At 38.8% G+C, this 22,508-nt stretch overlaps 2 protein-coding genes across 8 annotated transcripts; both read right to left on the minus strand.

Annotated features, from left to right (window-relative positions):
* Positions 1-5,653: 5,653 nt before the first annotated feature.
* Positions 5,654-19,487, minus strand: LOC129764701 (major facilitator superfamily domain-containing protein 8). 7 transcript variants are annotated; one of them, XM_055764068.1, is made up of 5 exons: positions 19,066-19,487; positions 7,498-7,691; positions 6,775-7,429; positions 6,025-6,717; positions 5,654-5,963 (listed from the first exon to the last, which is right to left on the minus strand). In XM_055764068.1, the coding sequence occupies exons 2-5, from the start codon at positions 7,661-7,663 to the stop codon at positions 5,807-5,809; spliced, it is 1,671 nt and encodes a 556-aa protein (XP_055620043.1). In that variant the 5' UTR covers positions 7,664-7,691; positions 19,066-19,487; the 3' UTR covers positions 5,654-5,806. The 7 variants fall into 7 exon arrangements, with proteins under 7 accessions (XP_055620043.1, XP_055620042.1, XP_055620041.1 ...); XM_055764067.1 differs by having other exon boundaries at positions 19,053-19,486; XM_055764066.1 differs by having other exon boundaries at positions 7,498-7,694; positions 19,053-19,485.
* Positions 19,488-19,678: 191 nt separating this feature from the next.
* On the minus strand, positions 19,679-21,817 carry LOC129764703 (feline leukemia virus subgroup C receptor-related protein 2-like). Its single transcript, XM_055764070.1, has 3 exons — positions 20,350-21,817; positions 20,113-20,290; positions 19,679-20,041 (listed from the first exon to the last, which is right to left on the minus strand). Exons 1-3 carry the CDS (start codon positions 21,657-21,659, stop codon positions 19,847-19,849), a joined length of 1,683 nt encoding a protein of 560 aa, XP_055620045.1. The 5' UTR covers positions 21,660-21,817; the 3' UTR covers positions 19,679-19,846.
* Between the last annotated feature and the right edge of the window lie 691 nt (positions 21,818-22,508).

A 22,508-nucleotide genomic window follows, 5' to 3' on the forward strand; every position in this document is an offset into this window, starting at 1 on the left:
GGTTTAGCCGAACAAGATGGGGATATCGAGTGATAACAAAACAATAAACTCTTTAGATTGAAAATAATTTTGTGATCCTGAAAAGGACCCTTTTTAGCCTGCATGTGAATCCAACGAGCAAACAAATCGTAATGAATGTATTTTTTTGCCATCGCTCCCTTTTAACGCTCATTCGTTCGTCTCGTTGGACTCGCCCCTCTGGCTGAGTCTGCCGATTTGTCTCTATCCTGTGAGTGTGTACCGCTAGAGTATAAAACACGCGGACCCCAAAAAATATCTTATTTTCTCTCAAACCGTAAACCCGTGTGGTTGTACGGCATCGGCATCGTGGACGTAATAAAGGAGGACAAGTTAAGGGAAAGGCAAAGTCTCACTCGAACCGTGCAGGTCTCCAGTTCCCTGTTGGTCGCATTCACTGATTGCTCCGCAAGGGTAACTAGGCCGAACGGATTGATGCCGGAGCACCAGTATACCTAACAGGGATTATAGAGTTTCGGCCGTCGGAGTGCTCGAGTTGGCTTGCAAAGCTGCTCACGACAATCAGAAAACCCGCATCAAGAACAGAGCAGCTTCGGTTCGGCGCTCATCAAGGCAACAATTAGTTTCAGTGAGTGGCAAAGTGTTTCTCCGGCACGTCGTATCAAATGTAATTTACTGAACAACATGTCACAAGCTGGATGGGAAGAAATTTTCCAACTGTGAAAGCTGTGGCGAGTGGCAAACGCAATAGCTAAACAGGAAGGTTTAACCGAACAAGATGGGAATATCGAGTGATAACAAAAACACAACAGCAAAGGTTCTTTTCAGAACCATCAACATACTCATAAAGAGTAAACAGTAAACTAATCCATTTTTCAGGTAGATAGGTAGGTATTCACGTAGGAGAAGAAAATAAAAAAATATATTCAAAATATATATTTAATAAAAGCTGTCCCCTTTGTATAGTCCTACGTCACTCCGGTTATGTCCCCGACATTACCCACCCATCTTTTTACTCACAAAGCAAATCTATTGAAGTCAATTGAATTTGGAAATTGTTTCATTCAATCAAAAATTCAATCAATACAAATAAGTGATTGCTAAACTAAGATAGTCCCACGTCAACCTTTCGGTTATATAATAGATATAACCCACCCTTTTTTTATTTTTTGACTCGATTATATACAGGAATGAATTCAATATAATGAAAATAATGTTCGTTAAATATTAAAAAGTGCATACTGCTGCTGGCCACTACGAGCTAGGATCCGACATAGTATGCAAATTTCACAAACATTATTTATAAATATAAAAAATATATAAATCTCGTTATATCTTGAAAATGGTTAGTTCTAGTTAGAAAAATTCAATGTAGACATTTTGTATTAAAAAAATCGCAAAGTATTGAAAATTTCATTTGAGAAACACAAGTTTTGACGTAGGATTACGTCTTTCGGGAACATATTGGGGTACAAATTGAAAATCGAAAATCGAGCGCACCGTGAAAATTGTCCAATTTCAAATGCTTATTGCTCAGTCATTTTATGATGGATTGATGAGATTTTTGCGTCATTCAATTTCGGCACTCCATAACAATTTTTTACATTGACTAAAACAATATATGTCATGACACTAACTATCGAACAATTGAAAAATCTCAACCCCTATCCTAACGGAAATACCCACTTCTGATAGGTCGAAATTGACGACACATGCGGCGGGTCCCTAACAGAGACATCAAAACCAAGCTGCCTGGGGGAAATCGGCATCGCAGATACATGAAAGTAGGGGGAGCTTTTATTCTCACCGACATGTATTCCCTAACAGAGATTTCAAATCCAAGGTGTCTGGGGGAAATCAGCATGTAAATACCCTCGTGGTCGATAGTTTAACTAACGACGCGCACAAATTGATAGTGCTCATTGTAACTATCGTGGGCATTGCTGATTGTATACGTGCTGGCGGATAAATTGGGAGCGATGAACGAGTGTTTTTTTTTTTGTTATTTTCGTTCCAATAAGAATCTTCCGATGGGTAGATTGAAGAATGATGTTTCAATGAGCTGAATAGAACTTATGCTAGATGGAATATAAATAAAATTAAAATTTGGAACTTTTATGTTGGTTGCTTCGTGAAATTTTATATCAATGACCGATCATGTATTTTGAAACAGAACTGTAAGCGTAAAATTATGAATGGTAGCTATTGTGTTAAAATGACTTGAAATATGGAACGATTTTTTTTCCCAAGGAAAGTTCATGCGACGAGCAAAATTGGAAAAATGAAGGAGTATTCGAAAAAGTGATTTCACATATGCTCTATATATCGTATTGGGTGCTGTTAGCTCAATTGAAATTCGCCTTGAGGAATGTAGCATAGTGTTCCGTTGGGTTTAAAGCAAAAAGGAAATGGGTTGAATAAACACTCAGAAAAAAATTATAAATGAAATTACCTTTTCCATTTCATATATAGTTTCTCTATACTAAAGTAACACTTTTTTCTGGTGAGAAAACTTGTGTTCGATGATGATTGATGAGCTTTTTTTTCTTTATTTCATCCATACATCACACAGGAGCCATCTCGTCCAGGAATACAGAGGGCGGCTTTGGTACGTGATACGCACTATCTAATGACTAATCACCATCCTTTTATCATTATCACTCGGTTATGGACACTGGTGGAGTGAACAAACAGTACCTAACAACCAGACAAAACGGACCCAAATCATTATCGAAGAGTTTTACAATTTATCCAAAATCAGCATGCAGCAGATAGCCTAGCGGAATCCTACGTCAACTATGCGGTCGTGTCTTGGATACAACCCTCCAGTGACTTTTTTTTATTAAATTCACTTTTCAAAAAAAAATTCAACAGTGTATTTTAAAATTTATTTTCACTAAATAGTCATGAATATAGTGGCTGATTTGGCGTAAAATTGCTCTTATTCTATTGCATATTATCATTCTAAATCACTAATTTTATGGTTGTCGTCAATGCTCCAATGTCAATCAATGTCAGTGTTTAAAAAAAAAAGAAAAAAGTATGGAACCCTATTTGTATGCAAATATACTTTTCATAGTTTGTCGGGAACAATACTCCTAACACTCGAATGAATAATGACAGGCTTTTATCAAGCAATGTTAAGTTATTCAAAGTTGATATATTTTATAAGGTTATTTTCTACTTTCAACAAATGTTTTCTTACCTAGAGATCGACTAACCAGATTCAACTGCTTATAAAATTGAACGCTAACTCCAAGGACAGCTTTGTTCATTTTTGATGTACAGTCAAATTATAGAGAAAGCAGTTGACCTTTCACTTCTGCCTTGATGATATTTACTATAGTGTCACTGGTGTTGTTGATCATTGACACTATGTTATGACGATTGACCGTTATTTTCAGCACTTGAAATATTGGATTAATAATGTCACGTAAACCTTCCCACTCCACGGTGGAAAAAGGGCAATTATGCACGGTGCATAACTTTATGAGCCCACCAACTAACTTCTGGCGATAAACTCGCACTAAAGCCGAATCATCAGCCCCAACCTTAGCCTTTTTCTTTTTTGAAATGGCCTCAATTTCTTCATCTGATACCCTCTATCCCAAATTGAGGATATTATACCTCAGTGGATGCTGGTCCCTCACGTGCCTCACACAGTTCGAAATCATGAGAGATTTCGGGTGGTAACCGCAGCCTTCACCTGCGTTACATCGAAACTCTCCGTTTCGATGTGCGATGAAAATTTGACGGATTGTTTCGGAAACGTTTGATTTATTCATTTTTGAATGATTTTTTTTAAATATTCAATTGCACCGATAAACTGAATGCGGGGCGAGAGACGAGCAATACAAAACTGAAACAAACAAAGTTTATTGCACGACACTCACTCCGGTCAAAGCAGAGGCAAGGCAAAAGGAGAATTCAAAATCATAGGGCTAACATCCTATGATCACAGTTGTTCGTGAGATGTACATTGTCGGAACAAGTGCTCATCGCAGGCTTTATACAGTAATCGTTCGCTAACTGGTCCTGGTTTAACTGGTCTGCTATTTAACTGGGCGAACGTTAACTGGTCCTTGGACCAGTTAAAAAGCACAATTTCGTAAACAATCGACGCCATATTCAAATGGAAGATTTGCTGTGAGGGGCATTCGAATGTAATTTTAAATGTTATGAAAGTTGACATTATTTTCGCACGACAAAAACATTGATTAAACTACAGAAAAACAATTTTCTCAAATCATATGTCATACCTGTTGTCGCACTCAATGCGAAACTTCCATTGGAATCCTTTTATTTATCCAATTACAGGAACTAAGCGAATCAAACAATTCATTGAAGTTTCCCTCGATTTTATTTGACGTCTAACATGCCGGACCAGTTAAAACGCGAATGTCGATAAGTGGTCTTCTCTTTTCGCCCAGTTAGTGAATGTTTACTGTACTCTGCGATTAATCGTTGCTAGCAATCACTCACGATAAAGCTTGCATAGTAGAAGCATTGCGCTGGAGAGTACAGGCATCAGCGAATTACTGCTCATACTGCTCTCTTGAGATCTTGGTAGCTCACCGTTCAAAATATACTCTCTGTGGGAGATTGACGAGTGAAAGAGTGTCGCCTGCTGATGGGGATGGGGATTTTTTACCATCACTGCTCATAATGATGGAAAATATTTTGCATCTTTTGGTCCTAATCCCAACCGGCAAAAACGTAATTTCCCTAATTCCATTAATTGGTGTTCCTAATTCCAATAATCAATTTGTTAAAGTAAAAAATCGTTTTAAATATGAGATGTATGTTGCAAACAAGTTAGATGAGTCGAAATCAATAATCGAATGAATTACATCAGTAATATTTATTTATTGGCAACACGGCTTGTGTTGAAAATGTTTTACTGGGTTTTCCAATAAGATCTGAGTAATTAACAGCATTAGAATCTAACGGATACAATCCACTTCTCCGTAAATCGTTGATCAATGTCAATTGTAGGTTCGTCATTCTATCCACAGCTTTTGAGTGGTCTGAAAATCAAGTCAAGGATAAAAACATCCTTGAGAAACAGGAACAATCCGGGATCTTCAACCCGATTCTGTTCTTGCTGCGGTCCAGCTTTCGGTCAATCTCTGCCAGATCTCTTTTGGCATCCTGGATTTGTACGGGTATAGCATCAACGTTGCGTTTCTGTCCGGCGTTTGTTTTATTCATGTTGGGTGGAATGAAAAACAAATAGAAATATTGCCGTCCTTGTTCCAGCCATGTTTATTTTGGGAGTAACCGATCGAATTTGCAATGGAAAGATGTACCTGTATCACTCAGTTTTTATTACTTCCCGGAGATTTTCAGTCGTTTACACTTTGTATTGATAACAACTGTGCACAATGTTGTTAGCCACTTTGCTAGGGAAAACAACAAATTTAGCAAATGACAGGTCGACGAACGATGTTGGCTTAAATTTATATAGTTAAGCATAACTAATAGTACTTGATTACCAATTTTTTGAAGAGTTATAGTTTTGCGAGTGTACACAAATATAATTTACCAGAAGAAATAAGATAGCTAGTGAGAAAAACAGTATTTTATGTCAAGTGAGCGGAATTATGCACTGGCTGCTATAAGGGAGCTTCACGGTACTTGATCCGAATCGGGATCACCAACTTGCTTAAAACCATTTATAAACAAGTTTGTAACATTTTATTGTTCAACTGTAAAAATTGCTAGGTTCAGTGCTTTTGAGTTTCAAACACAAAAACACAAGAAAAACGCTTCTACTTAAATAATGTCTTAAATTTCACACTATCAACGCAATTGTCCTGAAATACTGTCAGCTACCGGAAACTTTCTCATTAATTTGTGCTACTTCGCTGTTGAGCTTTTCCACCTCTGCCGGATCTGCTATTCCATGATCTTTCTTCTTGTCCATTGGTTGCAATTCCCTACCGTCAAGTGGGTTTTCATATTCCGATGGGATTAAACGATGCCTGTAAACATGAACGATCGTAATTTTTCAATTCGGACTAAATCCTACCATATCACCCATACCGAACCAACCAAAGCCACAACATCGTGCCCGCCATCATCAGAGCCGTAGAGCCAAACGTCCAATACAGACCCAGCTTGGTGTAAATCGTTGACAAAAACACCGGTCCCATGGCTCGCGAAAGGCAGCCGGACCCAGTCATTATTCCCATCCAAGTGCCCTGTGGCCTTGGTCCGAGGATCTTTGAAAAGATAGTCGTTATCAGTGTCACCCCGATAGGATATCCGATGGCCGTGAAGGCATAACCGAGAAGAAACTGTGATATAGTCATTCCTCTCGTAGTTTTGCACCACTCCTGCGATGGTGGGCACCCCAACAGTTCGGGTTCCATCAGCGTATTGATTTGAGTTTCGGTTTCCAAATCCTCTCGAGACATGTTCGAGATAACTTCTGTGAAATTCGATCCATACACGTATGTGTCTCCGGAGGTGTCGAACAAAGCTGTTGTGTTATCCGGGATCGCTAACTTTGGAGGTTTGTCGTCCATCGGTATGTACACCGCCCGTCCAAGAACCATCAGGAAGAAACCTCCCCACAGTAGAACGCTGTGCTCCGGGAATTTCTTGCAAAGCGGTCCAATCATGACGAATGTGGCGCTAGCCACAATTGCTCCCACTGCCATTACCCAAGCCATATAATACAGGGCTTCGGCCTTGGTCCACGCGAACATGTCCATTGTGAGTGGAGTTGCTAACCTAAAACCATAAAGCTTAGATCATATGAAAATTCATTGAAATAATTCGATAAATTACGTTTCCAAAAATACGAAATTGAACACCAAAATGAAGAACGCAAAAATCAGCGACCAGGCAGATACGTAATCAGGCTTCGTTGTCTTCCAGGTTTCCTTTTCCGATTCAACTCCTTGCTTGATCATTGCTTCCCTAGCAGCGATTCGCTTCTCTTTGAAGATGAACGGCAGAAATAAGCAAAAATTCAAAATTCCCATCATAACGTTTATCCAGCCAGTAGCGGTGTACATGTTGAGATGCAACTTGTTCTTGAACAACGGGAAACCCTGATCCCCCAGAGGAGTGACTATGCCTTGCAAAGCCGGTCCCACGATGAACCCTAGGGTCTGCGCTAAGGAGACCATTGAAACGGCCCCCGTGCGTTCCTTGACCTTGGTTGCAGCCGATAAATATGACCGGCAAACGGCAATACTAGAAGAGCTCACGCCGATCAGAAAGCGCGAGTACAACATCCAATACTTGTGGTGCGAACTGAACACATCCAGAGTGGAATAAATCCCACTGGCAATCGAGAACAGTGCCAGCGAACACAGCAACGGCAGTCTAATGGAACCCAGTCTATTACTCCACCAGCCAACCAAGGGACTGAAGATCATCTGCCCCACCGGATTGGCCCCGACAATCCAGCCCATGAACTCCTTCCCGGCGTGAGGGTCTAGCTAGAAATAGGACAGTATATTACAAAGTTGCTTCAATAGAAAAATACACTCACACTCGGCATACCTTGTCTAAATAAGGCCAAACCCCGGTCAGAATGATGCTGAACCCAAGGGACATCAGAAACATCGTGTAGTAAATGATTCGAATCGAGTTCCAGCGGGCGGTGTATTCCGATGCTGTCTCCAACCCGTCGGCCAAGTCTTCCGGCGATGGCCGTTTTATGAAGCATCGCTTCAGGAAATCCATTTTGTGTTAATCTGCTGGTTGAATAAATTATAAATTATTAGAAGAGTGTAATAACGTGAAAGTCGAAGCGTCATCTGTTGGGAAGCACAGCTAAACGACTCTAATAAAAAAAGTACCGAGAAAATCATCAAACTGAGTCACAGAAATATAAAAGTGGACACCACAAAACCAACACAATAAATTCGCAGATAAGAAATACGTGGTATGAAATCTTGTTTAAAACAGTAATGTTAACGAAGGCCGCGTTAGCGTGAACCGTAACTTGCAGTAGGTCAGTGTCGTCCGTCTTGATCGGCAATTCAATCGCACTCACAATATATCCCCCGTACAAGCATGTTATCTGATAGCTTTAAAAATAGCAAACAGATGCTTACGCCGATCTAAAATATGATGGCGGTGGCTTCAAAACGCAACGTTAAATTAGTGGCGGCAGCGGCGGCAATGGTTCGCTCGATAGCCGCCAACCACTTGACCTTGTCAGTTATTTCGCTTGGGGGTCGTTGAACTCGTACGGAACCCATTTCTCGTGCTTGTGATTCATGATCATGCCTTTAATACGTTTTGAAATGGCTTGTTCATTCGCTCTCAAATGATCGTGTTAGATCTCCCTTCTCGTCTTTGCCACTATGCCCGCCCGCGCGCAAGTTCAGTACTGCAGCGATAACGACTTATGTCATACAACCGAAATCTTACCGAATCGGAATTCGATTCACGAAAGGTACGTGCAACGTCCCTCCTCTCTATATCCCTCAACAGCCACGTGGTCATCGAAGGGCCCCAACGGTCAACGAACGGCGCCGCAACGAAAAATCGTGTCAAAAAATTTGTAGATTGTAAAACAATTAACAGTTCTTTTACATATCTTTTCATTTCGAGCCAGCCCTTTTGGCTCTCTTGGTTGCGACAGTGTCGTCCGCGGTACAGGGAGTCCCCCGCAGCTCGGAAGCCGATCCTGAGATAACTTATAGAGGTGAGCTAAGCTGGGCTGTTATGGAGTAATCCATAACTTTCAACCTTAGATGCGGATGAACTGCAATGTTTGAAGCCTCTCTAATACAAACCAGGAAGGAAGGAAATCCATTTAGTTATGATTACGAAGTGACTGGAGAATAGTCTCGCTCACTCGTCTAAGCACTATGCTCTTCTCTCCGATTTCTTTTCAGCCGCCGGACTGAACGGTGGCTTCAGCGAAGTAAATCGGAGTATCGATGATTATTCGATACAGATTGCGTTCAGATGGTACCATTGCACAATGGTCCAGGAGGTGCATTGAAGTGGAAATTAGCATTTAGAGCTCGACAGTTATTCTCTAGACAAAAGCTGCCTTCGACAAATTTGTTGCATATGACAATGTGCTCAGTTTAATGTTGTCAAAAATAGGGTGACCAAAATTTTCGATGAAATAAAAAATATAACTTTCTTATCTTTATAGATAGAGGTAAACATAGTTCGACAATGTTATAGCCCCAGATATTTAAGAAAACTTTTTAGAATAAGGTTTTTATCTATCTCTTGAAATAACCGATATAGCTCCTTTTTTCAGAGTTGCGTTAGGGTCACCATGAAAAAAACATTTTTTTTTTGCTCTAACTTTTATATTTAAAATTTTAAATGCAAACTGTCTTCAGAACATTTTAAGAGCTTACTAATACAAATATTTTGCGATGCAGAACTTGTCAATATCTCAATTCTACTCAAAGTTATTGATAGGTTTAATAGGTTTCACTCAGTTTTCAATTTTGATTTGATGATTTCAATTTTAGTTTACTCAAATACGAAAAATAAAATAGTTTTGGAAAGCCCACATTATGTAGAGTGAAGTATTTTCTTTCAAATGCCGTCAACATTTTTTTTTATTTTTGCCCCAAAAAAGAATGACAAGCGATTGAAGAGAACGTATTTTTTTGGAAATAAATAACTTTGAGTAGAATTGAGATATTGACAAGTTATGCATCGCAAAATGTTTGTATAAGTAAGCTCTTAAAGTCATTCGAAAACAATTTGTATGTAGAATTTGAAATATAAAAGTTAGAGCAAAGAAACAGTTTTTTTCATGGTGACCCTAACGCAACTCTGAAAAAAGGAGCTATATCGGTTATTCCAAGAGATAGGAAAAAACTTTGTTCTACAAAGATTTATCAAATAACTAGGACTACAACATTGTCGAACTATGTTCACCTTTATCTATAAAGATAAAAAAGTCATATCTTTTATTTCATCGATAATGTTGGTTAGAAATTCTGGACGAAAACGAGTACACCGAAGAGAAAAGTGCTACCGCTAAGAAGGCAATCAAGAAAATGTCAGCATCGAAAAAGACTACCGCTTCGGTGGATAAGAGCTCGACATAGAAGACAGCTGCCTCACACACTCGAACATACACAACCTTTTGCTTAGTGGTCATCGAGTCATCAAATCTCGTGTATTGTTCTCACGAGAACAAGAAAAAATAGCAGAGCCATCGGTTCTTTCCAGGACCATCAACAAGTTCAAAAGAGTTTAATTTTATGTGTATCCCTGTAGAAATAATTCCATACTTATACTCATATCCACTCACACACTGAGAAGAAAAACTTTCAGCAATCTTTCAAATCATTCATTCATTTATTCATTCATTCATTGAGAATTGATTTGGATGCAACTTCAAAGAAATGATTACCTAGCTAGCGGTAGTCCTACGTTTACCTTTGGGTTATATAACAGATAAAACCCACTTCTATTGTTTTGCTTAAATGCATAACCATGCACATTTCCTATTTCATCTGTCCAGTTAATAAATATTATCGGTAAAAACAGGGTCTAGGAGATTTTGTGAATTAAAACGTATTAATTCCATTCGGAAGACGCTTATATTTGTTCATCTATCTATTAATAAAAATAAAAACGGACTTGATGTCCGTTCAACACGTTTACCTCGAGAACGGATTTAAACTGGTGATGAAACGGATAGTAGTTTGGCCGGATAACAGAAAAAATTACAATGATGACATTTTAGTGGATACATCGAAATCATTTTAATACTAGTCGAAAAAGAGTAAGTACTACGGATTCAAATAAGTAAAGAACATTAATCAATTATTTGCATTCAAGATTACACTATTGGAACTGTCTTCAAGTATGATGATCTGAGAGCGGATACACTTACTTCACCACCAATCAAATTAAACGAATCAAATGAGAATTGAACCTTACACGAGTAGCTCACGGCACCTTTTGGGACTGTTTCAACGAAGTGGCAAACGAAAATGATAGTGGGCGCCGCGTTCTGGAAAAAATCCCATTGTTAACAAAATTGACTGTTATGCGAAAACATTTCGAATCGATCCCAATCACGTTCCTTCCGTTTGGTGGTTATTAAACTCTAAGCAGTACCCCCAATTGACAAGGTTTGCTAGAGTTTATCATTCAGCTCCTTGCAGTAGTCTGGCCTGGCGAACGAAGCAAAGCGTAATCAGTCAGTTCAAAATTTATAATAAAAGTCAGAGTGTTTATGAATAAATGTTATGATTTAATATTAATTTAATAACCGGGTAGTTACCGGATATCCGTTTCATCTCTTATTTAAACAACCAGTATCATGTTGTCGAACAAGTGAATTTGGAATAAATTTCATGGAACGTCTGGAAGAGGTGCTCTGGGCTTGTTGCGAGTCTATGGAAGTTTAGGTACGAAAAAAATTATATATTCTTAAATATTATTATATCAATATTATTTTGATTTCGTTACTAATCTGATTATTCTTATTATCGCATTGAAGTTTCATATGCAGAAATTTAAGTAATTACAATACAAAAAAGCAAGATTTCTTCTCTACGTATCATCTCGTTGCTGTGAACAGAATATAACAACTCATATAGTTGCGTTCCAATGGTTTCTTATATTCATCTATTAGAAAACGCTAAGTAATAGGACTCTATCATGAAAAGCATGTTTGGGCTCTACATAGAATTGGCACAAACTACTGGTAATAGTTTATTTTCGAACGATGTGTGAAAGCTGTATGTAACTACGAAACTACGAAAATTGCTCGAATATTTTCGAACAAGAAAAAATATTTTTCAGCATACTTATTACTTTGTGAAGAATGCGTAGCAATCAAAAAGCTGATTTTGTCCATTTTGTCGCTTGCAGTATAGTGGTTCATTTCAATGAGTAATTATAAAATCAAAGACACAAAACTGTTTCATCTGCCAACCAATCATCCAATCAAGCAATAAACGGTGTTACATGATGTAACATGATGTCTTTACATGAAATTACATTGCATAGAAATTGAACCGAGTCAAAATAATATAAAACCTCTTCTAGTTGGCGACGGCGGTAGTGATGTGTACGGAAATGCCGCCCACGACAACTTGTCGCGACGGCTCACACAACTGCATCTGAGAAGAGTCATTTATATTGCACATCTCTGCGCACGATCGTCTCTGTCGTTGTCGCGGAACGATTGTGTTGTGTGGTTGCAGGAATAGAACAATCCACATGTCCCAAGTCACCCAAGTGTCGTTTTTACTGTGGTAGACGTTTTTATCGCTCGGTTGCATCGACACCACGTGAGGCCATGCGCTTTTATTTTATGCAATTATCTACTCAATGTTAGTGACACTGCCGAACCGACTGAGTGTGCAATTTAATTCGCGTTGATTTATGCGAACGGAGCATCGGCAGGTCAATCGAGTTAGTAACAACTATTGGTTTGAGATTGACGCATCGCAATTATAATTCAATCACGAACCGTCATTTTCATGGATATGTTTTGATATATGTTGGACTAGGTCATAATAAATATTAATAGTTTCAACTACGATGTGTACACTATGGAAACTTGAAAAAAATTAAAAAAAAATCTGGCCTAAAATGTTCTTTGGGATGTCTACTTTACTGTAGTTTTTGTCCCAGGTTTGTCCGATGCACCGTTCAAAAAGTGAAAAGCAAATTAGTAGATCTAAGTCCCTGCGTAAGGAGCACGGATCCAAAATTGAAACGCGTTTTTGTCGAAACTAAGTTTTGCAAACTGGTGGGAGTGCTACCTCCGTAACGGTCCATCCGATTTTGTTGAAATAGTTTTTCCCAGATTCTCCACTAAATTTCCTGTCATCGTACGAAGGGTTTTTTGATATTTTGAAAAATAAAATTTTAGTGAATGTTTTTGTCTCGATTTTTGAGGCAAAAACACATTTTTTTTTACAAAAAATGTCGCCATTTCGTCAAAAATCAGTGTTTCCAAAAAATCGTACGTACGAAGACAGGAAATATATCCAAGATGACGTAAAAAAATCATTGGTTGAAATCGGTCCACTAGAAAAACTTGTAAAACTCCCACCGGTTTACAAGGTTTTGGCTGCAAGGGTTCAACAAACCGGTTGCAGCTATTCAGGAGACAGTCCAATTGACACCAATTTATTTTTTGTTTGTCAAGTAATATATACCTAATGAAAATGTGATATCAGATTAATCATAGTAATTTATTTTCTCGTTGAAAAAAATCGCGAAAAACACATACTTTTTATGATGTTCATAGTGTACTACCCCCTTAAGTAAATACTGTACCAGTTTAGAAGGATAATACATTTTGTTATTTTTAAGCTCATTTAAAGTGATGTATGAGGATGTCAAAAAATGGGCTACAAATTTATTTTGGGTTTAGTCCTTCGTCATAACATCCACCAACCCATTTTTTGTAATTCTTTGTCACTGAAAAGAGTACATTAAGTAAAGTGAGCCCACTGATCATTCACCAAGAACTGAGGATTGTACCGCTCATGGCAACTCTACACGAGCTGATGATTCTGCCGCCATTCTATCCTGGATTCCTCGAGTCGAGAAAGACGCACCACGCTAGATATGGGGTACAGACTAGGGGGGCGTTGCTGATTAATGATCAGCTGCATCCCAATAGGAAGTACCCCGTATCGGGCACACGTACAGAGCTTCAACTTCAACATCCCAATTATGAAAACACTTGTAATACTAACCTCGAGCCAACCGCGAGTAATCGGTTACATATTACTAACATAGTTGTAAGACAAACATTGTCGAAATTTTGAACTCCCGGCCACGTCAGGCTGACGCCATATGAGCCTTAATAAAAATATATATGTATTGGATAAAAAAATGTAATCTGTAATTAAGTACTATTTTTACTCTGTAGAATCATTAGGAAATGTTTATTTATGAAATTCAACGATTAACAGCTGGTCCGAGCTTGACAGATGATTGGCCCGGAATCAACCCCTCTATTGACAGCTCTCGTCTCAGATAATAATACAGCGCGGACTCGATTATATACAGTCTCGGATTTCTTTTCACTGTATACAATCGAATCCTGTATATAATCGAGTAAATGTTTTTATTCGTTTCTTATGAATATATTTTCCTTTTTTTGAATATAAGATAATTTAATTTTTGATTCATTCCTTTAACACGTTGAGCCCCGCATCGGTCCCTAGGGGCCAACGTCGAGCTTTTTGGTAAGAAAGCGCTGACTGACTGGAACTGACAGTTATAAAATAAGATAATAAAAATAAATACGATTTGTTTTCGAATGTTTTACAAATTTTACTACTTTGTAGTCGAATTTCTATTTTCTATTTTTAGAATAAGTGCCTTTGGGAGCTGGGACCGACACTGATATTGTGCAAACGCTCTTGTTGCGAGCTGAACAGAATGCGCACAATAATAATTTGGGGCTCAACGTGTTATAGTCAGAAAACACCTTTCTCACATGAAAAAAAATAATTTATTCAAAATCGCTCAGGATGTGATAGACGATCATATTTGATGAAAAAATCCTTCTACGCATATGTTTGAAATTTAACAATGAAAGAGTTATAGAACTTTTTTTCTGTTTCGGACTCTGATGCCTCAAACGTGCTCTACATTAAAAAATGGGTGGGTTATATCTTAGACATAAACGCAAGCTTGACGTGGGACTATCTTAGTTTAGTTAGTTAGTTAGTTTAGTAATCATTTATTTGTATTGAATAAATTTTTGATTGAATAAAATAATTCCCGAATTGAATTTAATTCAATATATTTGCATTGTGAGTAAAAATATTGAACAAATGTCGTGTAAGGTCAATTCATACATTGTGACAGATTATGTTCTTCATTACGAGTACATCAAATTACTCCCCTTTTACGGTTTGTATGATGCCTAGGACTTATAAAATATGTCAACGGAAGAGTTATCAAACGATTATTGTATTTTACATTTCCCTCTGAAGTTTGTATCTCTCGTGTGTACGTACTTCTCGAATACTGAATTTACTTGATTTGATGAACTTCAGGCACTCATTTTCTATTTTGACATGTACTTCGAGCGCATATTGTTTAATCAATAGGCGTTCTCGCAGCAAATGGTTATCAACATTTTGCCTAATCTTCCAATGATATGCGTAGAAATTCAGATAGCAGAAGACACGCAGGCATATCCTTCAATGCAATCTTGAATAGCTGAGCCAAAACGTTGTGTAATCCGTGTTAGGGAAACACTTTCCGGAAAGCAAAAAAAACATGCGGGTGCAAATATATCATATTCATATACTATATTCCAGTCTGCACAAAGGCAAGCGAGTACAAAAGTATTCGCAATTTGCGTTTATTTGCAAAGCCGATTTCCCCAGACACCTTGATTTTGAAGTCTGTGTTAGGGAATCAACTTTCAGTCGGAACAAAAATGCCCCCAACTTACATGAATTAGCAATTCCAATTTTCCCACGCTCCATGGATTTGAAGTCTGTGCAAGGGAAACACATCTCAGTCGGAACAAAAATATCTCCAACTTGTGTTTGCAGTGCCGATTTCCCAGGCACCTTGCTTTTGAAATCTCTGTTAGGGAACACATTTCGGTGGGAACAAAAACTCCCCCTACTTTCAGGTATTTGCAATGCCGATTTCTCCAATGCTGCTTGGTTTTGAAGTCTGTGTTAGGGAACACATCTCGGTGAGAACAAAAATCCCCCTACTTTCATGTATTTGCAATGCCGATTACCTCAAGGCTGCGTGGTTATGAAGTCTGTGTTAGGGAAACCGTAAATCGGACCAATCAAAACGAGGCAGTTAGGGCGTTTAGATTAGATAGACGCTTAACATTTCACAGTTATTCAACTGTTTATCTAATGAAAAATAACATTTTATTAATTGCGATAGATGCGTAGAAATATTTCCTATCAATTGATGCAAACATCTTTCCGATCCAGTAAAAAATGTATAAGCATTCGAAATCTTTCATTTTTTCCTGCATGTTCTGTGTTTAGGTTTCCATTTTACTCCCCATATATTCCGGTTAGACGTAGTCCCACGTCAAAAAATTGCTAGGGAAGACGATTCTGTTGCTTCCCTTTGAAAGATGAGAAAATTTAGTACAGGATATAATAGCTAAACATCTAAATTAGTGGATTTAAATAACATTTTGCAACTGAAAACTTGAAAGTTAGTAATTTTTAATGTGTTATTATTAATTTCGTCCTAAAAATTCCTAAAAATTGCCTGTTTCTATCAATTGAATTAAATCTCTCTAACTGCTCTACAATTTATTCTATAACACACTTCTATCTTTCTTAATTTCGCTGCAATATCGATATAAACAATCACTGGTGACATACAAACAAAATCTTCAAAAACCACGATTTTTAACCCCACTGTACATATAATAGCTCACATAAACGTCGAAAGGTTACATTTTTTTCTTGAAAGAAGTCATATTTGAAATGTAAAAAAAAATATTTTGTTCTTCAAACTGTATGTAATCGAGTCTGACCTGTACAATAACGACATCTTCACTTTATGCTGAGACCGCTGTGTGAAGTGGTGTCTGATTTTTCAAATCAATCGACTATCAACGAATCGAATATTTTATTCTACTGTTTGTTAACCCATTAATGCCCAGCGTATGAAATTTAATACGCAAAAATGCCCGTTTTTGAAAAACTGTTTTTGATGAAACTAAAGTGTTAAGCGCATTTCAAATGATACCACATGATAATTTAAGAGTGTTTTTTTGTGTTAGTGTAATTTTATCTGTAATTTTTGTTGTTTTGTTGTTAATTGAAGCTTGCAAAGTTCGAGTTTAATGAAGTCGCAAAAGTAAACATAAATTCATCAAAGTTTTACCTCTTGGAGGATTTTAAATTGCTCAAATCGGTGACACAACACTACTAGACGAGTATAAAAAAAATATATCTAGCAAAAAATCCGAAGAAAATTATGAAACCGCAAAAAAATCAATGTTCACGGTTTGACGGTTTGACGGAATAAATCATTCCATTAATACGAATCCAACTGGTACCCAACGAAGGTGTGCGTATTGCAACCGATGTACGACGTATATTTGCTTGAAGTGTGATGTGGATTTGCACCCTTCGGAGTGCTGTTTCCGGTACCATACTGAGTGATACTAAATCCGATACACTGCCGTTTTACGCATAACTATACTATATTCTATGCAATCCATATGAACCGTGGGACAATTATGCGTAGAACGGAAGTATACGAAAATGCTAATAAACCATGAAAATGGTTGCTGAAGTTGAATTTCATGAAATAAAACCGTTTTGTTCGATATTCAAATGATTTCCATTTTTGATACTGTGTCGGCTCAGCGTATGAAATTTCATACGTCAGATATCTCAGCTACCGAAGTACTCCAAACCAAAATATTGCGTAAAAAAATATTCGGCAAAATATTGCAATTTAATAATGTTGATTTCAAGCATTTTTAATTTACTGCCCGATATCAGTACAATTGTTAATGCAGCAATTTCAATACTCGCATCGTCATCCAGTTTCCTAACGTTTTTGATGGTAAATAAAAACAATAAACATTCGATCCACATACTCGCCGATTGTTTGGACCGATTGCATTGAATCGAACATTCACTTCACCGTGTAGCAGCACATTCGTCACAACATTTGTCGATTCATCGAGTCAAATGTTTGAGTCCACCATTCGAGTGAAACGTTGGACGAATCGTGTAGCGCCCGCATAAGCAAAGCATAAAAACAGCGCGTCCCCATACGCACCGCATCAACAGCCAAATCATCCATTTGGCTTCTTGAATGCTGTGACTCTGTGGAATATTTTTTCCGCCTTTCAATCAAGTGTCTAGACAATCACCTGCATACCTGTACAGGTTCCAAGAATCTTCGCTTTTTACAGAACGAAAATCTGCTCTGTGATTTGCAGCTCATCCGAAGCGAAGACCGCGTGAGAGTGTGGAACTATTCCAGTTCCTGTGATCACTACTGGTATAATACGGATATCCGGTAAATATCACATTTGTTTTAGTTCTTCTGCCAAGACGTTATACTTAGTTTTCTTGGCATAGAAAGTATATTAAAGATTGCGGTCTAACGCTAATGCGATGTCTATTATCAATACTTCTCTGGTTTGTTCCGTGAAGATCTCGCAATCCCAGAATAGATCGTAGCAGCTATTCTCCAATCTCACATCAAACATACTTGTAGTAGGGTACCAACTGATTTACAAAATTGCGTTTTGATCCTAACTGTTGTTAAACAATTTTGGCAATCGAATTGCGGGGATTGAGATGTGTTGATTCGGCTAGCTCTTGACAGCCGACTATGACGTGTTCAATCGTCTCTACTACTTTATTGCACTTTCTGCAACAGTCGACAACGTTTTCGTGCAAGATATTTTTTCTAGGAGTTTCAGTCGCCATTATCCGGTCCTGGATGGCTACCATAAACCCTTCTGTTTCAGAAAAGAGTTCACCTCGCACCAGTCATGTGTTCAATAATGATTTGTTGATGTATGCTTGCTTTAAACAATTTAAACATTAGGAGATTTATGCACAAGGGCTTTAAGTGTTCTTTACTCGGAACATGGAAACCTAATTTTAAAATCAAACACCGCTTATTGTTCCACACATCTAGAAATTATCCATTCGAAAACTTTACAACTAAATAAATACAACTACAACTTACTAACGGCAGAATAACTGGCGAGGTTGTTAGGAATACCTAGTAGCTTTCCGTCTTTCTGTTTTCTCCTTTTCTATATTTTCATATTCTTTGAGATTGATTCTGACATGTTCTCTATAAAAGGCATTCCACTCTATTTAGATGAAAAGGTTGAAATGAATGCGTATTCAAAACGGGTTTTAAAGCCATTCTACATTACATCGGTTCAGAGCCAACTGACCTTGGTTAGCTACACATTTTGTACCGATAACGCACATTGCTTGCTCCTGCAAGCATTCCCGGTTGTACCATACACAAATCCTCTACAAATAAGCCTGCTTGGATTACTCAATCAACACGCACACACATCACGAACAGATAACGCCAACTTGAGGCCACCCGACAAACGACAATGAAACGAGTACAGAAGCGCAAACACAAATACTTACAACTAAAAATAACCTGCCAATGGTTTGTCCCTTCTGGTCATGCCAGCAACAAGTCTGGCCTTTCTTAAACCACCGTAAAACTGAACATTTGTTGGCTAAGCAAAAGCGTAACTAGGCAACATATGGTTATAACGGTTTTCGATCTCCCGGTTCACAATATGAATTCTTCCTCAACTACACACTGCATATCCATTCAATGTCAGAAATTTAAACCGCAACGCAAAATATCCGAAGATCAAATATGTCTCGCTCCTGCAGCTAGTGAATTACGACTAGCCTCTTTCCATCATTCTTCAACAAACTGACATCAAGAACGATTCGAACAAGATAACAGCGTGCAACAGTAAAAAATAACAAACACGGAAAGCACCACGACCGCTATTCGACTCAAGATTCGGAACACAACTGGAAGAATTGGGCTGCGCAGAATAACAACAACAAAAAAACATAAAAGAGAAAATGAATGAGAAAACAGCACACACGCGCACTCTCAGCCATTGCCTGCGCCAGCTGAGTTCAATCACACTTTGATGCATTCTCAAAGCGGGTTAACTGTATTGGTGGGATCACTCTATCAATGACCGAGAGTCGCCTTGGTTTTGTTTATTTTTAACTGACGTCATACGTTCGAGCAGTTGCTCGATCGTCTCGCTCGGTTTGTAGCGTGACAATCTGAATCACTCATCCTCTTTATTCTCCCCGTTTACTCTTATCAGCTGAGCGCGAATTATTTACAATTTACAATCGAATATTTACACATGCATCTCTGGCATTTCTGTGAACTGCCTCTCGTTCTAACTGCTGCAATCGTCTATTCTCAGCTTGAGAGGCACGTCGTCGCAACTGTAATTTTCAAAGTGAGTACAAGCATCCTCGGCGTACTCTTTGGCAGCCTCGTTTTGAATCTCCAAGTGGGTATTAAACCGTCGCAGCTCCGACTTTATGAGTGATATGATGTGCGCGTCAATCACGAGAAACGCGGCGAATACCTGTAAAGAGACGGTAGAGTAATGAACCTTTTCTTGAACTGTATCAATTTCGTGGCCAAACCAATTCTCACCATATTGCCGAAAAAATCCCCCAAGAACTGTTGAAGACCAGATATCAGCAGCGTCACAGCGATGCCAAAAATCTGCGTTGAAATGTTCAACATTCCCGAGACGGGTCCATCCGGTTCAGGAAATGTCAATTCGGCAGCAAATTCATAACCTATTGGTTGAAATCCTGTCATGAAGAACCTGTGAAAGAACATCCACTTAAAACATTTTTCAACACACTATCCACAAACTCAACGCACCCAAGAAAGACTGAAGCCACTGATACCAGCTTCTTCGAGCGACTTTCCAACGCCAATGCAAAAATAACTAGCGTGAGTGCCGACAGACGACACGCCCATATGGCGGTTGCCTTATATTTGTGCATCGTATCCAAAAGGTACCCGAAAACCATCGATCCAACCAACCCAAGAACGATCAACCCTAAACCGATTCGTCCAGCATCGGCCTCACCCGTCGGAAAATAATTCACCACGATTTGATTAAGCAGCGTGGAAAATGCATTAAAAATGCCGACGTTAATTCCGTACGCGATCACCAAAATAAGAAAGTTGTCATGCTGCATCAGTCGGCCGACAGCTGGCCAGTAGTCCTCTCTCTTCAACTTCATCGTTCGTTGGATTGCTTGCACATGACTGGGCGCGAACTGCGGAGCCGATTTAAACACTGCAAGAACCATGCAAGCGATCACCGTCGAAATTCCGGCTACAGCCATCAGAAATATCTTCAACTCCACACCAGTCTGTGTGAGGTCATCATGATTGATTATCACAATCGGGGTGAAAAAGAACCCAGCGGCGATACCCAGCTGTGCAGCGAACACGCCGAAAGCACAAACCGATGACGCTTCCTCTGGAGCGAACCAGGTGGACGCCAATCGAGATGGTATGCTCAGCAGAAATACCTGGGAGATTGCAGAAATGGTTTGCCCCACCAGAACCAGTTGAAATTGCTCACGATCTGCAGAGAACACTTTTATCCAAGCACCAATGGCTGTTCCAACCGATCCAATGACCGCCGTTTGTCGTAAATTGCGGGTGTCCATCAGGTAAGAAATCGGAAATACAAACACAACATATACCACCATAAAAATCATCGAAGTCCAATCAACCCATGTAGAACTTATATCGTAATATCGCACAATGATGTTCGCTACAATACTGTACTGAATCCACTGCACGTAGGAGATCGCTATGCTCATCATACCGAGCACCAACATCACCCATCGCCTCTTGTAAACCTTGATATGCACCGAGGTAAAACTGTAATTCTCCGGAATGGTCAGCGTAGATTGAGAGATACTCCGCGTCATCGACTGATACGAAGATCCCACTTCCGAATGAATGACAATATCCTGGAATCCATGGTTTCCTTCCACCTCCACGGATTTCGGATGATGTAGTCCATTATGTAGTAGTGGTACACACAGAAAGTTCTGATTCTGGGTTGGTATTATTGACGTTGAAAGGGATTTTTTGCGGTCCAAATTGTTAGAGATCTTCAGCGATTGCACAAGAAGGCTTTTCTCGGTGAAAATCTGTTCGGTTCTCATGCTTACGATTATGTATTCACTACGTTCCACCACAAATCGATCGCACAGAATCGAGAGCCGTAAGCGGTTCACTCCGGCTATAACATCGCACCAGCGCTCTGATCCGCAACTAATTACTGGACCAACCGATGCATCTACTGTGCAATGCAACCCCGACAAGTGAGACCGCCCAAAGAAAAGATGGTGAATATCTGATAAACGTGTTTTGGCTCCTTATCTTCAGCTAACTCTGGACGTAGTCGCACGCTTACTATCGAAATGGGACTGAAGAAATTATGTTTGAACAGTGTGATAAGATATAAACGGGCTCAGTCTGGTTTGTTCTTCAGAAGGTAACTTGGGCTATTTATTCAGATTGATGCTGGAGAGCGTACATGAAAGGATTGTTAAGATTTACTTTTCCTACTAAAGCTTAGCAAGTGGGGCAAGAGGGGGAGCATCTACACATTTGGCAAGCACGGGTTGAGCTCGTGATCTTAAGAAAATTAGTTTTAACAATCCATTTAGTCGCGAACTCAAATTTCAAACGAGCTAAAGTTCAACTGATGAAAGTATAGTCCTATTATGAATCATTTATAGGACATTGAAAATGGTCTGTCGAACGTTGTGCACAACAACAAATGAAACAATATTTAATGAGTATGATGTTTGCACATGTTACGATCATCGCAGATATGTAGATTTACGATAGAAGCCACACGACCATAACATGTGCACAAGACATCGTTTGTGATCTCAATGATTACTCATATTGAACATCGACTTGCGTCACAGTGCTTTACGCATTTGGACAACTGGGAACTATTTGTGTTAACGGTATTGAACTTCGTGTTTCATGGGTTCACGCGA

This window comes from Toxorhynchites rutilus, chromosome 2 (assembly GCF_029784135.1).
Source record: "Toxorhynchites rutilus septentrionalis strain SRP chromosome 2, ASM2978413v1, whole genome shotgun sequence".
In the NCBI taxonomy this organism is placed as follows: domain Eukaryota; kingdom Metazoa; phylum Arthropoda; class Insecta; order Diptera; family Culicidae; genus Toxorhynchites; species Toxorhynchites rutilus.

Coding starts and splice junctions, on each gene's coding strand:
- LOC129764701 (XM_055764065.1), bottom strand. CDS start 7,680: ATGGATTTCCTGAAGCGATGCTTCATAAAACGGCCATCGCCGGAAGAC. Junction 7,434..7,497: donor TTTGGCCTTATTTAGACAAG/GTATGCCGAGTG, acceptor TCCTATTTCTAG/CTAGACCCTCACGCCGGGAA. Junction 6,718..6,774: donor AATTTCGTATTTTTGGAAAC/GTAATTTATCGA, acceptor TTATGGTTTTAG/GTTAGCAACTCCACTCACAA.
- LOC129764703 (XM_055764070.1), bottom strand. CDS start 21,659: ATGAGAACCGAACAGATTTTCACCGAGAAAAGCCTTCTTGTGCAATCG. Junction 20,291..20,349: donor GTGGCTTCAGTCTTTCTTGG/GTGCGTTGAGTT, acceptor GTTCTTTCACAG/GTTCTTCATGACAGGATTTC. Junction 20,042..20,112: donor GGGATTTTTTCGGCAATATG/GTGAGAATTGGT, acceptor GTCTCTTTACAG/GTATTCGCCGCGTTTCTCGT.